The sequence below is a fragment of the Cygnus olor genome, chromosome 4 (genome assembly GCF_009769625.2).
Source record: "Cygnus olor isolate bCygOlo1 chromosome 4, bCygOlo1.pri.v2, whole genome shotgun sequence".
NCBI lineage: Eukaryota > Metazoa > Chordata > Aves > Anseriformes > Anatidae > Cygnus > Cygnus olor.
The window spans coordinates 21,372,820-21,391,877 of record NC_049172.1 but is presented as its reverse complement, the minus strand read 5'-3'; the positions used below and the strand labels follow the sequence as shown (position 1 = coordinate 21,391,877).

Sequence of the window (19,058 nt, the reverse complement as noted above, 5' to 3'; positions counted from 1 at the left end):
AACTCCACAGAAAAATAACAAACAGCGTATCCCTATATCTTGGCTGGTGAAAATGAGATTCTTTCTCTGATTGATGTTAGCAGAGAGGCTTGTAAAAATGCATTTCCAGTTGATTAGTTCAGAAGGTGTCAATCTCATGCAGTTTTATGACCTGCAGACTGTACTCCAGATGTACATTTGCTTTTTATAAACTAACAAAGATGAATGACTAAATTTGAGCATTTCTTTGGCAACTGCATGAGATATTGCCTGGGAGACCATACAGAGATATAAAAAACCAAAACTATGCTTTTAACCATCAGTACCCCCAGCTTTGACACTGATCCAAGCTTCTAGAGCTAAAACCAGCAAGGGAGCTCAGTGCTTCAGCTGGAAAGGGGTTTCACATTGTACAAGAGTGAGACTAGAAAATCACAAGAAGCACAGACCAGTTGAGGCTGGAAGGGCCTATGGATATCATCTAATCTCGCTGCTCAAAGCAGGGTCAGCCAGGGCAGGTCGCTCAGGGCTCTGTCCATTGGGTTCATCTCCAAGGATGCAGACTGCACAGCCTCCCTGGGCAACCTGTTGCAGTGTCTGGTGATTCACAGTAAAAAATTTTTTCTGATGTTTAAACAGAATTTCCTGTATTCCAAACATTGCCCGTTGCTTGTGGTCCTTTTGCTAGGCACCACTGAAAAGAGCTTGACTCCATCTTCTTTGCACCATCCATGAGGTGTTCATATGCATTGATGAGATCCCTCTCGAGCCTTCTCTTCTCCAGGCTGAAGAGTCCCAGCTCTCTCAGCCTTTCCTCTTAGGCAAGGCGTTCTGGTCCCTTAATCATCTTTGTGGCCCTTTGCTGTAGCATGTCCATGTCTCATGTCCATGTCTTGCATGTACTGGAGAGCCTGAACTGAACCCAGCACTCCAGGTATGGCCTCTTTCTGACACAGCCCAGTATGTCATCAGCACCTTGGTGCTGATGGGGTGCATTGCTGGCTCATGTTCAACTTGGTGTTCACCAGGACTCCCAAGGTCTTCACAAAGCCAGTTTCCGTCTTGTTTCCCCCCAGCATGTACCAGTGCCTGAGGTTGTTCCTTCCCAGGTGCAGGACTTTGCACTTCTCTTTATCAAACTTCATGAGGTTCCTGTCAGCCCGCTTCTCCAGCCTGGGAAGGTCCCTCTGGATGGCAGCACGACTCCCAGGCGTATCAACCACTCATCCCAAGGAAAAATCAATGATATTTCTTTTCTCTTAAAAAAGTTTAAACTTTGATATACTTAACAGGGATTTTTTCATCCCTTTTATTTTTCTTGAACCGACTTCAATGTCGGCTGAGTTAAATAGGAATTTTAGATGTGCAAAAGAATAGAAATCCCGGCCCCTCACTGTTTGCCAGTCTTCCAGCCAATCCACACAGCACAGCAGTTCTTAGAGGAATACCTTTAGAAGATCTCTGTTTACTTACACTCTTTCAACGTATGATTGAACAAAAATGGATAATTTTCCCTGCAGAAAGTTTTACTATAAAGCTAGATCCTTTTGTGAGAGAAGCAGTCGCAGGCTTCCTCAGAGTGCTGCATTGGTGTATTTTTCATTTTAGTGCAGCAAGCAGGCTCCCTCTCTAATATAAATGGAATAATAAAATGTTTGAGCTATTTCAGTCTTGCTGTTCTTTTGGGGAAACAATTATCAGCGATGTGATACCATATTACATTCATCTGGAAATTTTCTGTAGCTGACATTTCCAGGCTCATTTTCCTTACGACTTTACTTACAACAAATTAGTAGTTATCAATTTGATCTTGATTTTAATCTTTCACCAAATTAGATTTCCAGTGATGTGACAGATCTAATGCTCATTATATGTGAATATTTTAACACATAAGCATAAAAGCACCCATGTGTTTAAATCTTTTTATAGTGGCCAGTATTCCTCATCATTTTATTCAAAATAAAATCTAAATGTTAAGTACAGATTTTGTTCTCATAAACATTTTCATGCAAAATAGTTGTGGAAATTGCCTTTGCCACTAGCAACAAAACCTTTCTGCCAAAGTATAAAGGAGTTCACCTTGATAAATGTTGTGAAATATTTAAAGCTACTCGCAGCATAGATATGCTAAAAAGTTCAGGAAAACAGCAGAGTGGGAGTTACTTGTTTCTTTTCTCTAGCAAGCCAAATAACCTCAGATAAAAGCTATTGAGACCCACCTAAAATGTTTAATATTTATAAGTTAGCAGTGTGTGCAGAGCCTGAGTTGCCTTCATTTTCTGGTTTGTTCCACATGTTTATAGAAAAGTATCGAATAAAGACATTTAATTTATGCAAGATCCTGAGTGCATTTAGCTTGCTAGGATTTCCATGGGAGTTTAAGAACTCAGTGGAAAAAACTTACATTTCTTTAATTTAAAGTGGAAACAAACTTACCTTTCTTTAATTTAAAGTGAATTCATTAAAATCTTAATTATTTATACTCTTTGATACTATGTAATTTTTTTAATCTCTCTGCTTGCTGACTCATTCACATACAAAAGGGCAGGAGGAAGAGTTTGTTCATTTGTGTGAATTTCTGCCAACAGATGGGCTGGTTGACTGTATGGATCCTGACTGCTGTTTGCAGAGTTCTTGCCAAAATCAGCCTTATTGTCGTGGGCTACCTGATCCCCAAGATATTATCAGCCAAAGCCAACAGTCGCCATCTCAGCAAGCTGCCAAAGCATTTTATGATCGGATCAGTTTTCTTATCGGAGCAGACAGCACTCATGTCATACCTGGGGAAAGTCCTTTTAATAAGAGGTGAGCGTGACTCATCCTTTACTCATGAATACAAAAGCAATTGAAGAGCATGTGAGATGCATGCTAGGAGAAGATCCACTGTGATTGCAAATTTAATGGAGTGGACTTTCAACAAAGACATTTTCTCTTAATATATCAGATTGCTTATTTCATCTCATTTCCTAAAAAATTCAAATTGCCAGTGCCACTAGGTTGCAGCAGGTGTTTGCCGTACATAGTACCTGTATTCTAACAGGGCACTTTATTAATGATTAAATAAATCTTTATTTAACCAGTTGATTTGGGCTAGCACAGTTGGAAGTATATCAAAGCAATGAAAACACTTTAGAAGGAAAAGCAAAGCTACACTTTTTAAACTGAGCTCACTAAATAATATAAATTATGAATTAATGTAATAGAACTGTTAAGTGCACGACAGTATAATTGCATAAACTATTTGACTGGTGCTCTGCGAAGCAGTAATGACCTGAAAATAAACCAGTAACAGGAAGCAGGTGTCTCGGATCTCACTGAGTGAAAGAAGATGATTTACACTAGAACCACTGCGTTTGCAGTAATTTAACAGCATTAATGTGTTTGGGCACAGCAGTTGATTAAAAGTTGTTGCACAAATGTTCCTTATTGCTCTTTTAAATTTTGTACTTTGTAGTCCCTGCAGTTTTACAGATTGCTTTGATACTAATTGAAAAGTACATTTTTCTTTAAGAACCTGCCAGAGGTATGACTTACAGAACATCTAGAGATTATAAGTTCTTAAAATTCTTCAGTGTATTACTGCGCTTAGTAACTCAGTACAGAGTTCATACAAAATGAACCAAAGTAAACTCAACCAAATTAAAACAAAATGATAATCTGTAGATGTTGAGGTAAGTGTTTATACAATGTCAATTATGTGAATTTGTAGATGGGTTGAAGGCTCAGGAGTGATTTTGTTAATTAGAGTTGATACCATGCCGAGATGTATGTTGTTTGCTGTGCTAGCTATTGTTCATTCAAAAGAGAACTAAAAAAAAAAATAAAATAGATTTGTAATTTGATATTTTTTCACAGCCTTGCATCTGTCATAAGAGGCCAGGTATTAACTGCTGATGGAACTCCACTCATTGGGGTCAACGTCTCCTTTTTACACTACCCAGACTATGGATATACAATCACTCGCCAAGATGGAATGTGAGTACACTTTGAAGCGCTTCTAAGACATCAAGACAGTAAATACATAAATAAAGAACTGCTGGTAAAAATAAAACAGTAATTAAATAATGGAAACAGTAGACCTGAAAAAGTGGTTAAGCAACACTGTACTTTGTACATTCTTCAAATAAATATAAACTTACCATATATATAATTTGGAAGTAGAAGGCCTTGTTGAATTTAAATGCAGCATCCCAAATTCTCCATTCTCTTAGTGCAGTATTATGTAATGTAATTTAATTGATTTCTCCATTGTTCCCAGTAGAGCTATTCTTTCTTCAGATCAGTACAATAGGGTGAAGAATCAATCAGTAAAATGGAGGCTGTGGATGGCTGTGGGAATTTGCTCAACAGCTGCCCCTATTTTTTTCTAGGTTTGACTTGGTAGCGAATGGTGGTGCCTCTCTCACACTGGTGTTTGAGCGATCGCCGTTCCTGACGCAGTATCACACAGTGTGGATTCCCTGGAATGTCTTTTATGTCATGGATACCCTGGTCATGAAAAAGGAAGAAAATGACATTCCTAGTTGTGACCTGAGTGGATTCGTAAGGCCAAACCCCATTATTCTGTCATCGCCTTTATCTACCTTCTTTAGAATTTCTCCTGAAGATAGTCCTATCATCCCAGAGACACAGGTAAAGTCTATTACAAACAAGTAGCATTTTATCTTAGGCTAGAATTAAGTAACTATAGTGAAAAGAGTGTAAATTAATTGTTTTTAAATAAATAATTCTGCTAAGAATTTGCAATGTGGTTATTTTTAGACCGATTTATTTATTCAATGTGATAATTTTTAAAATTTAATTTTTAAAAAATCTAAGAAAACTTGGTGCACGCCAGTGTCTGGTTTTGTATCTGTTTGCATCATTAAAAGGACAGAATGTCTTCATCAATCAGGCACTGGCCCATCAAAATGGACACACTGTAGCACATCAAACTTCTTAGACTGCCCTCTTGTTAGAAATGTACTTCAAAACAGAAAATGAAATGTGTTTTTCCATTGTGTCAAAAAAACTCATACAGTTCAATTTATCATTTATGTTTAATAGAGAGCATAACACTCCTACTTCTTTTTATACTGAAAAATTCTCTGTTTTTAATGCTAAGGACAGGCTTACAAGGCAATGAGCATGTGTGCTAATGTACATCCTCAGAGCTTGTGATGTCCAAAGTAAAACTTAACAATATCAAAACCTTGTTTGCTGCTGAAAGAGCTGCGACTGGAATGTTTTTTTTCTATCATAGGTTGTGTTATTTCAGATAACTGATCACTAATGTAGTCTTCCTCAACTCTTAAAGCAGAGTTGTGTTTCAAGTAGTATTTATGTCGTTATTGATTTCTGATAAAACTTATTTCAGTATTGATTTCTGATAAAACGTTTCCTACTGAAACAGCACTCTTTCTCCTTCCTCCTTCTCTCTCTTCCTCTCTCTCCCACCCTCACAATGCCATAATTACATAGGGCATTCTTTTTCACATTCACTAAGAAATATCCTTGCATCTTCGTGGGAAATATAGAAAATGTATTCAAAAGTTTACAGAGCTTTTAAGAAAAAAGCAAAATCATTAAGCAGTTCATGGAAGGAGCAGGTTAAAAGTAAAGATGTAAGGAAATTACAACTAAACAGTCATACAAATCAAGACCATGCTAGGAAATTGTTGCTTTTATCCTTTCTTTCCGTGCCGTTGTTAGTTGCAAGTCAATTAAAAGAAAGGATTTGCAAAACACAGTCCACTGAAAAACAGCTCTGATTTACTTGTTTTGGCAACATATGATAGATTCAGTTCCTGAAGTGATGGCAAATGGCTTAGATAGATGGTGTATAAATCAAGAAAAAGTAATAATAGAAAAATGTCAGAAAAAAAGTCATTTTGAGAGCAGTGGGACTAATGAAGTCTGGATTCCAACTAATTCCCACTGCTATAATTGCAGCTGTCTGCCATGTCCAGTCCTTCCCCCACTGACTGCATTTAGCCTCTTTCTCATGGAAGTGCCAATTTGGATACTAACTTCCCTACCCAAATCTTTTTTTTAATTTTTATTTTTATATGGTTGCTGTTGGGTGTGGGATTTTTTGTTTGGTTGGGTTTTGTTTGTTTTTTTTGTTGTTGTTATTGTGTTGTTGTTGTTGTTTTTCTAAAATCTAAAGGAACTGAGTTATCTTAGTGATTTCTACTATTGTTTCGGATTTGGTTTAGATTTGCTACCAAATTCAAAGGGTGGGAGATCTGGTAGACAGGAGTAGTGGCTCAGTCTGATTTCCTTGCAAAACCAACCAGAAGAAAAGGTCATATTCTCCTTGAATACTAGGTGCTAATGGGTGATTTCTGATGAGGGAAAAAAAGTAGTGTTGCTGTGTATGCAAAAAAATTTCCTGTACTGTGTAAAAAAATCAAGAAGTATTTTCTTTGATATACTTGGTTCATCAGACATATGTAATGCCCTGCTTCAGCAGGTGGGAGCTGCACAGCCGTGCCTGGGAAGTGCTCTTTAGGGTCATATTCCCCTCAGAAACACTTCATGCACAAGTCTGTCTCCCAAAAAATTCACCAATCTGATAAAAGATGAGCAGCTTCAGATTCCATTAAAAACTGCCTGTTCAGCTCCAGAGGAACTGCTATAAATCTTCTCATTTAAAAGAGGGTGATGCCAGTTTACAGCATGGGAGGCTGGCTGAAGGCATAGGAAAAGAAAGCGTTTCCCTTGTCTTGCAGTCAGCATCAGTCACCCCGTTGGTGCAGTGTGACAGCACTCACTGTCACATACAGGAGAAAATGATGTGCTGCTATAATCATCATCATCTCTTGAAGTGCTTCATCATCCCTTGGAGATAATGTTTCCAAAAGAGTGTACTTAGTGGCTTATGAATCCCAAAATGATCAGAGGGGGAATTAAAGTCTGTGCCGAAGAAGCAGCACAAAAGAAAACTGAAAAAAGAGGACAAGTACGGGGAAACAAAGAATGCAGTAGGTGGAGAGGTGATCACAGACCCAGCAGATCATTACTCAAGATGGATGATAATAAATACATGTTAACTAAATTTGGACTACTCTAGGCATAATTTTTTATCCACTTCCAATTGCAAGTTAGCATGCTCTGCCTAGACTTAAGTAGCTGAGATTAGCCAGCATGGAACGAGAAGTTAAACTGCATGCAGATGAGGGAGATCAGGTTGCGCTGGAGCTGCTTATACGTATTAGGTAATATCATTGCTGTCTTTTTCCTAATATAATAAATGTCTCTATGCCACATATTGCAGTGTGGTCTGGCAGAAACCCACATGTGAGTCACAATGAGTTCTGAAAACTCACAACTCAATGAGTTCAGTTCTGAAACTGAGTTTTTGTGGCTTTCCTTATCCCACACTTCCATTATTCACTGTTACATATGCTTGCAAGGCTCCAAGATGCCTTCTGCAGGTCCTGAGCAGCTTGCTTCCATCACCTCAAGTGTGTAGGTGAATGAAGACTGAGAAGTATTCTTTCAAATTGTATGCTTATATGTGTTTAGAGGGAAGTGGCTTTGACTGCGTCTGTGGAGTGTGACCTGCATGATTAAGGGACCAAGGCAGGTTTGGAGACCTATATTGTTAGGGGACCAATTAGTGAGAGTAGATGCTTTGGTTTAATTCCAGTGTTGCCTGGGTGAACTGTGGATGAGTTTTGTCAAAACAGTTCAAGATTGCACACTTTTTTTTTTTCTTCTTCTCTGACTCTGTTTTACTACTGGCAATACTATACAGCGGAAATTGGCAAAATTTCTTCACCCAGAAGAATTAAGGGTAAAATAGGGGCCTCAGAAACTTAATAAAATTATTATGTTTGTAACGTCAAGATGTCCATGTTTTCACCAAATAAATTAACCTATTTTTTCATTAAACCTTGCAGTCTAATAGGACGCCTAGATATTTCAGTCTTATATAGATGGTATATCCTGGTTTCACTTAGCTTAATCTGTAAACTCTGAATTTGTACTGAGAAGACAATGAAGGTTACTTCATCGAGCTAAATATTTCCATTTAAGTGTCCTTGTTTTCCAGCAGTTTATCTAATTTTCTTCTCTTTGTTTTCTGTTTTAGACTTTATATGTGCCTCTTGGTTTATGCTTTTACTGATACATTTTTAGCCTGATGTATGTTATGTTTAGCCTGTTTATGTTTTAGCCTGTATGGTTTTTTTCCATCCTTCTCAGTGGTATCTCAACAATGCTTTAACTCTATAAAAAACAAGCATCTTTGCCCCTTTTCATTTCTCCTTGCTTTATATTGTTAACCCAGGGTTATCTCTTCATAAGTTCATTTAAGAGCCTCAATTCTAAGGGAATTTGTTTTTTTTTAAAAGGAAAAGATTTTTCCATCTTGAAATGAGCAGCTTCAGCTTCTGCTTAAAGTGTAATTTTAGTATTCTTTGGTCTCAAGCTTTGTGTAATAATAGTAGTTGCCAATACCTACCTGTGTCTAAACATGCCATCTTTATCCCTCTCAAACCACGATGATGTTACAGCAGTGCAGCTCCTTACATCTCTGCAAAGAACCTTTTTCTGATGCTAGGACTTCAAGTTTGCACTCATTTGTGAATTTTTTTCTCAAATCCTCTATTGAAGTTGGTCATTTGACAAAAATACTTGGCAATACAGCAGGCAATTTTCCCCCTAATTGAGTGTAAATTCCCAGTTCAGGGTTCTTAATACTATCATAGCATGCCACCTGAATTGCATCATATTGTGGAGCAGGAAGGCATTCCAGAGCCTGGACAGCTTTAGTCCTTCTGGCCACAAGAGATGAGGAGTCCTGCACAATTTATGTGACTCAGTCACCCACTTGAACTTTGAGGAGAGCAAACTCTGTCTTTGTGAAAATTGAGGTGACCCTTATCTCAGTCCTGTAGGTTAAGTATCTCACAGCTTTCCTCCCAAGAAGCTTGATCATCCGTAAATAAAATGTCAACCGTTCGAATGTGGTGGGGGGGCTATAACTCAGTCCCCGCAGGGTGTCAACATTTCTGGAGGTAGTTTGATACTCTGTCAGGAAAAGGTAAAGTACAGACAGATTGGTTCTGCTGGCGATTCCTGATGTGACTTTTATACCCAGTGACTTTCCTGATTGCTTTACAATTGATATGTTGTCATGGCTCCCATAGGATGCTCTCTGCTGTGCCTGATGATTTAACGTTTCAGATGAACATTAAACTGTTTAATTCTCTTTGTAATGCTTGATTCTAGGAGTGAGATTGAGATGCATAACCTTACCTCTAGATTTCTAAAGTTTGCAAGAAAATAAGTTACTACAGGGAATATTTTATGGAAAGAAGGAAGTTATAAGTCGGATTTCCAGCAGATGTTTGAGGCTTCTGCAGAAACTAATAATAGGGGTTCGTGGTTTTTTTGTTTTAAACCTCGCTGAGAACTGCGTGTCCTACTTTCTAATTTGATAGTAATCCAAATACACAGTGGAATTTCTTGGAAATTGAAACTTCAAGGTGTCCTCTTTATTGTCTGTTATCTCAGGCAAGAGTATCAGAAGACCACCTAAGTGTTTAACACTGCTCTTCCACAGTTAAAGTTGTAAAAGAAACAGTGGCCTTAACAGGAGCCCAGTCAAGGCCATTAAATTGTGTCCTATTACAAGTGTATTATTTCTTTTTCTCCTCTTGCTTATGGAGAACTCCATCTGTTAGACCAGATTTAATGTGCAGTAGATGAGAGTCCCGCTGATGTCTTGAGGAGGAATTTGTCTTTTGTTCATTGGTGTTTTGTGTTGTTCCTTCAAAGTCTTAGAAAATGAACATGTTCACAATTGCTTTTCTCTCTAGAGAGTTTTGTTTGTGCAGAAAAGATTTTCTTCTCATCTGGCTTAGATACTGTGTGTATATTGGACTGAGGGAGAGCAGACTAGATTTTCAAACAGAATTGATACAACTTACCTCCTTCCAGGTGATGGTACTGCTCATCATTTCAGTGATGCCAGGTTGTTGGTGGGGAGAAAAAGAAACTTTCAAAGATTGAGAATTAAGAATTTCATTTGTCTGGTGTCTTCCAATGCTTCCTTTATTTCCCACAGCTCTGTTACAGCCTTGCTGGAGGTGAAGAGTCATATCCCTACACATATCAGATTTTAGTAACCATTCATGCCAGACCATGAGCCAAAATACTATTTCTGATTTGTTGCTGCTGTTGTTAAGGGGAAGGAGGCAAATACAATTAATAGTATACAAATCTATATACCAGCGGTAGTGCTAACATAGGTAATGTTGTATCATCTGTTGCCCTCCTCAGGACCACAGAACCACATATTTTGATTCTGTTCAACCCAGTCAATTGTTTAAAAGCAGCGTCTGAGGATTCTCTAGCATAGAGAACGCTGGAGAAAACCTGAGCTACAGAAATCCTGAGCTAACATAGCACTTCATAAGTAGCCAGCTTTTGATCACACTGAAGTCTCAAGCTTAATGTCAGGGATATTTGTTCTCTCCCTGAAGTCTGCTTTCTACTGATACTAATTAGTGTTTGGTCTTCAGAGTTCAGGACCAGGAGACAGGTAGGTAAAATACAGCTTTCCAAAGGTACTTCCCCAGGAGTACTCCTTTGACACCACAAAGGCTCTGGGCTTGTGATTCAGCATCCTTTGCCCTCTATTCCACGCCCAGAAACATTATGTTTATAAATGTGTCTAGATACTTCTTTTTCCTTATTTTCAATAAGCAAGGATGGTTGGTAGCTGTGCAGCTGAAGTGCTGGCTCTCAGTGTTTAGGGACATGATTCTAATACAGTTTTATGTCCCAACTGAGGTATAGGACAGTATTGGCTGTCTTCATCCACGTTACGCAGAAACCTTCCACATCCATCCATCACCCACTAAAGCTCCCCAGCTCAGAGGCAAAGACAAGGTAGATGGGGGAGGAACCTTTTAAAAATAAAATTGAATCATTGCACCTCTCTGAAATGAGAAAGTGGTGAGCTGATGTCTGAGTAGTGAATATTGATCAGGAAATATGGAGAAGCTTTCCCTGAGGCATCCTACTTATCTCAGTGAAATAAATGGAAGAATACTCTGGTTTAAAGTATTTACAATCCACAGACAATGCAAATAATAAACCACCTAAAAGTCCTTCCTGTATTGCACTATTACCATGTGAACTTCAGGAGCAATTAGACATCCTAACCTAAATCTGAAGCTCTGCAGTGTTTTGAGGCTCTTTTGTCTTTATTATGTATCCATAGTTAGGATATGGATGGCAGCGCAAGAGGGGGCTGTTTACACTTAGGTAGAAGATGCTTTTCTGCTGGTTTTGGAAAAAGCATTTGGGAAGGCATACTCTCCTCTTCTCCATACCTCCACCCATTAAAATAAAGGAGACGTCTTTGAAATCCTTCAGCAGAATGTATGAACTAAGCAGCTTTAGTATAACAAAGATGTTAGACTTTGCTATTCTGGGAAAAAAAAAAAAAGTAAAATACTGTTCTTCATTTGTTTTTATTTTACATATTAAATGAAGGCCAGATTTAGATGATACTTCATAATGGATTGTTGTGTAGCATCATATCAAGCCCCCTTTTACAATATTTGCATTGTTACGCTTAATTTCCAGATCATTCACATGTTGCCTTTTTTCTTGCCAATGTGTAGGTACTTCATGAAGAAACGACAATACCAGGAACTGATCTGAAGTTATCATACTTAAGCTCCAGGGCTGCAGGATATAAATCTGTTCTTAAGATCACTATGACCCAATCTGTTATACCGTTTAATCTAATGAAAGTTCATCTTATGGTGGCAGTGGTGGGAAGGCTTTTCCAGAAATGGTTCCCCGCATCTCCAAATCTGGCTTACACTTTCATATGGGATAAAACTGATGCCTACAACCAGAGAGTCTATGGATTATCTGAAGCTGTTGGTATGTGTGTTAAGCAAAGGTTTGGGATTTTTTGCATTTTTGCTATTGTCTTGAAAATAGAGAAACACATCTGAAATACCTGTATCCATTAATCAGAAAATGTTTAGCGTAATAAGATGAGAAATAATGGTGGATAGTAAAGTATATTAAACAACCCAAATCTAAACTTTACATTATGAGAAAAGCATGCTTCAAAAGGAAAAAGAGACCACTGTCATTTTTCACTTGTAGTTCTTACCCATGAGTAATCCTCAGCCTAATAATATGGTATGGTGTTCAGTCTGTGCATTCCCCGTACTTTAGAGCACAATAGCATTCTGACATAATTCACAGAACAGGTTTCTTCTCTACCTGTCCTCTTCTAATTCTTTTTAATAACTAAGATTATTTTAATAACCCAAGATTACTTTTTAAAGTATTTTGAAATTCTGTTTAGTATTTTCAATACATCTAAGGAAGCCGTAGGGATTTTTAGGTAGCCTGGGAGAGCAGAACATACACAGTTTAGGAAATTACATTCTTTAAACTATTCATCTGAACAAGTTTCTATATTTAATGAGGAAATGTACTGTTTTTTTCAGTGTCTGTAGGCTACGAATATGAGTCTTGCTTGGATCTGACTCTCTGGGAAAAGCGGACTGCAATTTTGCAAGGCTATGAACTGGATGCCTCTAACATGGGTGGCTGGACATTGGATAAACACCATGTCTTGGACGTTCAGAATGGTAAGGAGTTAAGCTTCCTCTTCCTAATTTTAATACTCAACTGCCTCTCAACTGCCCCACACCTTAGTCGTCTCATTTTAGCTTTTCAAATGTTTGCTTCCCTATTTTAAAAAAGGGAAATTACAGAATGCTTTGCATGTGATAAATGCTTTGCTTCCTCCTACGAATACGTACGCATTAATAACTGCATCTAACTGTGTCATTCTATGTTGGATATGTTCTCCAAAGAAACCACCCCCAAAAAATTAAGTGATGCTAAGGAGACACTGTTTCTAAAGCAATTGTAGATGTCACCATTGTTATTGGCGCTAGCTGGATGTATGGTAGCAGGATCTTGAATGCTTTTTCACAATGATTAAAAATTAAATGGCAATAGCAGGCATTCCTGCCAAACCAAGAGGTCTCCACTCCCAGTTTTAAAGCCTTCATTTATATTGGAGATTTTCCCCTTCAGGTCATGATATCCCCAGCCACAGCATGACTGCTGATGGGAGCATTTAGTGCATGGTTACAATCTATTCTGGAGGATGAGCAGTCGTTTCCACTGTCCTCTCATTTAAACCCTTCCCTGACGTACATCCTCCCCAGGATGCGTGGTCAGCTCGACACATTACAGGTGACAAATGACAGTGCCTTCAGCCAATGAAGGCTCCTTATGCTCCTATTATCAGGACAGATTCCAGTTGCCAGTGAGCAAGTCCTCTTTAATCTCAGTGAAAAGATGAGGAGCAGACACATTTAACAAGGACCGTGCCTTGGCATCAAGGTCGATTTGTCCAGTGTGTCTCTCAGTAACTACCAGGTGGGTGCCATGCTAAGGAAACAACAGCTGAACACTGAACAGGAGGAAATGCGTAAAAATTTGGCTAGAAGTGTGTAAGAAAGGAGAAGTAGACAAAGTTGCATGTCTTATGGTGGGAGTTGGTTGCACTCAATTTTTATGGAAAGGAGGTACCCAAAAGTAATTCAGTGGGAAGAACATCACTTCTGTGGTACCCAGTGTCCCTCAGAGGTCTCCTGCTAGTGCATCAGTTTATTTGCTGTGATATGCTAATCATCACCTAAAAGCCTTGCTTCTGGCTAGTAGAAAAACAAGGTAACCAAATAAAGGGAAAGGTGTCATTGTACCTAATTTAAAAGTGGGTGGGGAAAAGAGCAAATTCCTGAAAGGTAATTCATCTAAAAATGTAAATAGCTACAATTCTAAATATATATATATATATATATATATATATATAAATATATATATATATAAGATTGATTCTGTTCACAAGTTGAATTGGTGGTGGCTTTAAATTATTTTCAAGAGTACATTTGACAAGTAATGACTTTTCAAAGTGACGTGTGTCTAATTGAATAAACGAAGTGGAGAGTTGTAATGGCAAAGTGGGTGAGCTGGAGAAATTTATTCAGAAGAGAGTGCAGACACTGTTTGTACGGACATCCTAAGCTACTGCAGTAAATAGTCTAACGTGCATCTCTTAGTCTGTGATAATAGAGGAGAAATGTGAAGGACCAATTTTTCAAGGTAATGATAGAATAAATCAGATGCAATAGTGCACTGTGCTGACTTGTAGAATTCCTCTGATGAAAATTATAGAACTCAGCTATTTCAGGCAAAATTATGGTTCCATGATTGTCATAAATGATGTAATCATAGGAGAGGGGATTTCGTATACTGCTAATGCATTCTGGCTTTGACTATTCATGAAAAATACATTCTCCTTCTTTTGATTTAGATTACTTATTTAGATTACTTGTCGTTAAGTTTCCACAAACCATTTTCATTCTTCCCAATTTGATCATGTTTATTGGTTTTATGTTTATAATCTCCCAAATTTTATAACATTAAAAAATAGTGAAGCCACCTAAAGCATTTAAAGGGCAAAGTGTTTTTTTCCTCATATCTTTTAGTATAAAGAGTGCATTTTTGAGATGAGGACTGAAAGAGAAACGCGTCTTAAATTTCCTCTAAGCACCTCAAAAGACAAATGTATCCCTCAGCCCCAAATTGCCTTTGAAACTGTATGGACAATTGATAAAGCATTTATCACTGTAAAGTACAAAGTGACACGTGGTTTACATGGATTATACCACGGAAAGGTAAATTGTGACTTATGAGTACAACCATAACACCTGACCATTGGTAGAGTACACCTTGATGGATTCATTGAGGTCTATAATACAAGAAGAATTTGGCAACATTTTAACATGCTGTAAATTCAAACATTTTTTCCAAACTGAAGATTTGACATAAAGCATGCATTTTTCTTCTCAGATTTCCTATGGAGGCTATAAGGAAGAAAAATACTGCTGGCACATTGCTTTGTCTTTACAAAATTACTGTTCCTTTCATGCCTCAAAGCAGAATTAAGTTTAAGAGACAGGTTGGCCTGGCACCACATTTTTTTTTTTTTGACATTTTTGATAACTGCCTATAACTGCAGACATGGTATTGAGGCAGACTTTATTGCCAGAGATAGATTTTTATTGTGAGCTGAGTAAAGAGCATTTTATAATGTAAGATTGAAGCAATCTCCAATTTTTAGAAGTAACTGTTTAGTTAATCTTTACAATTTGCAGTAGTAATCTGCTTTAGATTACATTTGACATCATAGTCATAATTAGTTATAGTAGGGCATTAGAGATGCAATTTGCAAATACATTTTTTTCCTTTTTAATGATATATACACAGGTAGAATTTCAGTTATTTCTGGAGAATTTCTAAACAGAAATTTAAAATGCATTTTTACTACATTTTTTGGACAAGATAATTTAATGTTTTGTGTGTGTTTTAGTGTATTTGTGACTTTATTAAAACATTTGTGGTTCATAACTAAGTTCTGTTACTTGTAGTGAGAAAAAATGTGGTGCTGAAACAATTAAAAGTCCATTAAACTATATTACTCAAATAAAAAGAGATATTCAGAATATCTATGTATCATCTCATGTACATACATTCAAGGTTTTTATAAACTTTATTGTTGTTGTTGTTATTCTGTGGTTTTTATATTATCTGCCAGGAATCCTCTACAAAGGAAATGGTGAAAATCAATTTATATCTCAGCAACCCCCAGTTGTCAGTAGCATCATGGGCAATGGAAGAAGACGCAGCATCTCCTGTCCAAGTTGTAACGGTCAAGCTGATGGTAATAAACTACTGGCTCCAGTTGCCTTAGCTTGTGGGATAGATGGAAGTCTTTACATTGGGGATTTCAACTATGTTCGGCGGATATTTCCATCTGGAAATGTAACTAGTGTTCTGGAGCTAAGGTATGTTTTACTCACATCTTGGACCTTTAGAGTTGTGAATTACTGATGCAAACAGAAGTATGGAATGGATTTCTGATCTTGTGTAAGTTAGAGCTTCCAAACGCTTTTGAAGCAAAGAAGTGGATTCAAAAATTTTAACAGGTTGGAAATAGTATTTAAAACTGAAATGATTAAAATTTACCATGGTAAAATACCTTAACTCTGTAAATGCAAGCTGTGAGAATTTGGTCTTCCCAGAGTAATTATTCTGTGGGTTTAAAGAGTGAACCTACATAGTCAACGTGAGTGGACCTCTTCACTAATGATAGATTTAAATGTTGCCTTCTTTTCATCTTCTAACGCCCTTTCTGAATATTTTTCTAATAATGTTTTTCTGTTCTTTTTTACTTGCTCCCACCAAGAAATAAAGATTTTAGACATAGGTAAGCATTTCTTACAGAAGATTTCTATATTTCTAACTGTTCTTTTTTCTTTTTTAGCAAATGAATGCTTATAATGGACAAGTCCTTTCTGAGATGTATTATTAGGAAAGAGGAGTATTTTTCAAAAATAATGAGTTCATATGTTTTAGTTATGTCAGCTGTCAGGCTGCATCGTCCTTTCGGATACAAGTTCCTATTTTCTCATCACTCTCTGTCCACAGCCAGGCTTCTTTTTATGCTTGTATGTGCCCTCCTGCACTATCCCTTCATGCCTTCTTGCTCCTGTTCCTTTGCTCACACTTCCGCTGTTTCTATCAAAACTCATTCATTAGTCAGATCCCCCAAATACAGTGAGAACAGCATATAACTAATAGAAGTATTATAGAAGTAGAAATTACAGAAGTATAAAGTGGGTTCATTTCATTAGCCTTTTGATGCTGAGCCTTTTCAAGCTCACATTAAACAGACGCTTTTGTTTAAATGTGAACTTTTCTTAGTAATGAAAGCTGAAATTGTCACGTAATAACAAGACTCCAACAGTTCAGATTTTGAATTCTGTGAAGATTCCATAAGGCTTGTCACAGAAACAAGAGTAATCAGAGGGGTTGTAGTGCAGCATTCATCTGTCCTGGCATAGGTACAATAGTGGCAAGAACAGAGGCGAGGAAGGTGGATGCTTAGAAGTGCTTTGCCACAGCAGCTGTCACTGAAAAGGAGACAAAAACACGTTATGCTAAAGCCTTGTTGGATACATGAAGCCCTGCAAGACTTTGTGTCAGACTTGCTAAGTACAGGGCTCAGCAGCCCTGCAGGGTCTCTTTCGCTCCTTTTTTGCTGTCAACCCTTTTCCTTCTTCATTTTTCAACAAGGAGAGTCATATCTCAGTTCTCCTTTAGCCCAGATTTTTTAAATTGACTTAAGTCTGAACCTTCTTTATAAGGACAGGTTTTATGTTCAAAAAATTGTTTCAAATGGGTTAGGCAAAAAATTCCATGACTAAATAAGATGTTTGCATCACTGCTAATAGTCAGAAATGGGAGGTGATGCATAGTCTGACTGGTTTGAAGTTATCTTCCAGGTGTGACTCTGAGGTAATCTGATAATTTTAGATTTCATTATTAAGTTTAATTTGCATTTGTTGCACCACTTTTAGAAGAAATCCCTTGTGATAACACAAAGCTGTGATTACAGCTGTAAAAGACATTGTCTGACTAATGGGTGGAATACAGAGTAATACTGAAAATGGGAATTTGGAATGGACAAACGGGATTAAGGAGCTGATGTACAACGAGGTGTGTTTTGCTGTGATTTAGTGGTGACGGCCTCTCTTACCTCCAGCAGAGCTGTGGTCACAGTCTCAGCTGTGGCCTTTCAGAAACAATTTGGTGAGGGCAAACATTGGAGCTTTTCTCCTTTATTCATGTACATGTGCATAAGCTCCAGACAGTGACATTGTAATCATACTGCACAAATTAGGGTAACAGCATCTTCATAGGCTTGTGTAGCAGCTACAAAGTGGGGGTTCCTCCTGAGGTAGGCAGATGCCTTGAAGACCATGGACAATGAGCACTGCAGCAGTGGTCGTGGAGCCAGCAGGCAGGGAGGTGTTGAGCCCAGTGTGCAGCCCAACATGGTCTACTTGAGTCTGAGTTTTCTCTCCCATCACAGGACATTTTCCCAGTGTGAAAACTCTTAGGGTTTTGCTGCTCAGGGACTTCTTAAGCCACAAGTGTACCTTTATGTTGAATATCCCCTGACAGCTCTTCGTTCTATTGATTTATCTGACATCTTTTAAACACGTAAACTTTGAGCGTCCACCAGGTCCTGTGGCCATGGGTTCCCCCATCTTGAGGATACACTGCGAGACAAAATAGCTTCTTTTGCCTGGCAAAATATGCATTCACCAGGTAAAACAGACGACAAGCACTAAATACTAGCTGAGAGCTGTTATCTGCTCAAGCATTCACCTTTCTTCACCTACAGACATGGTGGTTCAGCACAGAGAGCAAGTCTCCCACCTCAAGGAGCCTGTGCTCTAAATTAGGGAGACACTGCAGGTCGAATTTATTCTCTAATGTACCAGTGACCTAACGTTTTTTTAGTCTGAAAGCTGAGCTGATGTCTTTATACACCCTGCTGCCTATGGCTGATTAATGCTGATAGGCATTCATGGAAGTAATTTTTAGAAGGACTTTGAAGACAAGGAGGTCACTTGTAGGCTATGGCGATATCCTGCAGAGTCTGTAGAGAGACAGAAGAAAGTTTTCTTAGACCTAAAAACAGCTTTGAGGGCATATGGTTTAGATGGCATACATTGAATGAGAGAGTATAGATCAGGGCCAGAGCAGGAAGAGTAGTGTTTTTTTTAAATTCTTCATGGAGAGTAATGCAAGCAATCTGACAGCTGAGGATTTAAAAGAACAGCATAAGCAAGATAAAGCAATGAGAAACAGATCATGACAGCAACTAAATAGTAGGCAGCACTTACAAGTAAGTTTTTCTAACATTTTACCATTTTGCATTAAGAAAACCAAAAACAGGAATGTGAAAATGTGCAAGGTCTGGTCATTGAAAAGGCTTAAGCTGTGCTCACATATGCACGTGTGTGTGTGCTTTAAATCATAAGCACTGTTGATGAAGTGCAGATAGAACAAGTTAATTTGTAGTCGTTTGTCTTTATTGGACCCTGTGTTGGCATGTAACCGCTTGTTTTCCAGAGCCCTGTGCAGCAACCTGGCAATACTGAATGAGCCGAGAAGTCACTGGC

At 38.0% G+C, this 19,058-nt stretch overlaps 1 protein-coding gene across 1 annotated transcript in view; it reads left to right on the top strand.

Moving 5' to 3' along the window:
* TENM3 (teneurin transmembrane protein 3) overlaps positions 1 to 19,058 on the top strand; it is a 1,331,063-nt gene that overhangs the window by 1,271,838 nt on the left and 40,167 nt on the right. Inside the window, 6 exon segments of the mRNA XM_040554455.1 lie at positions 2,568 to 2,784; positions 3,835 to 3,954; positions 4,350 to 4,611; positions 11,604 to 11,871; positions 12,453 to 12,596; positions 15,620 to 15,869. Of these exon segments, the coding sequence (XP_040410389.1) occupies positions 2,568 to 2,784; positions 3,835 to 3,954; positions 4,350 to 4,611; positions 11,604 to 11,871; positions 12,453 to 12,596; positions 15,620 to 15,869 (1,261 nt within the window).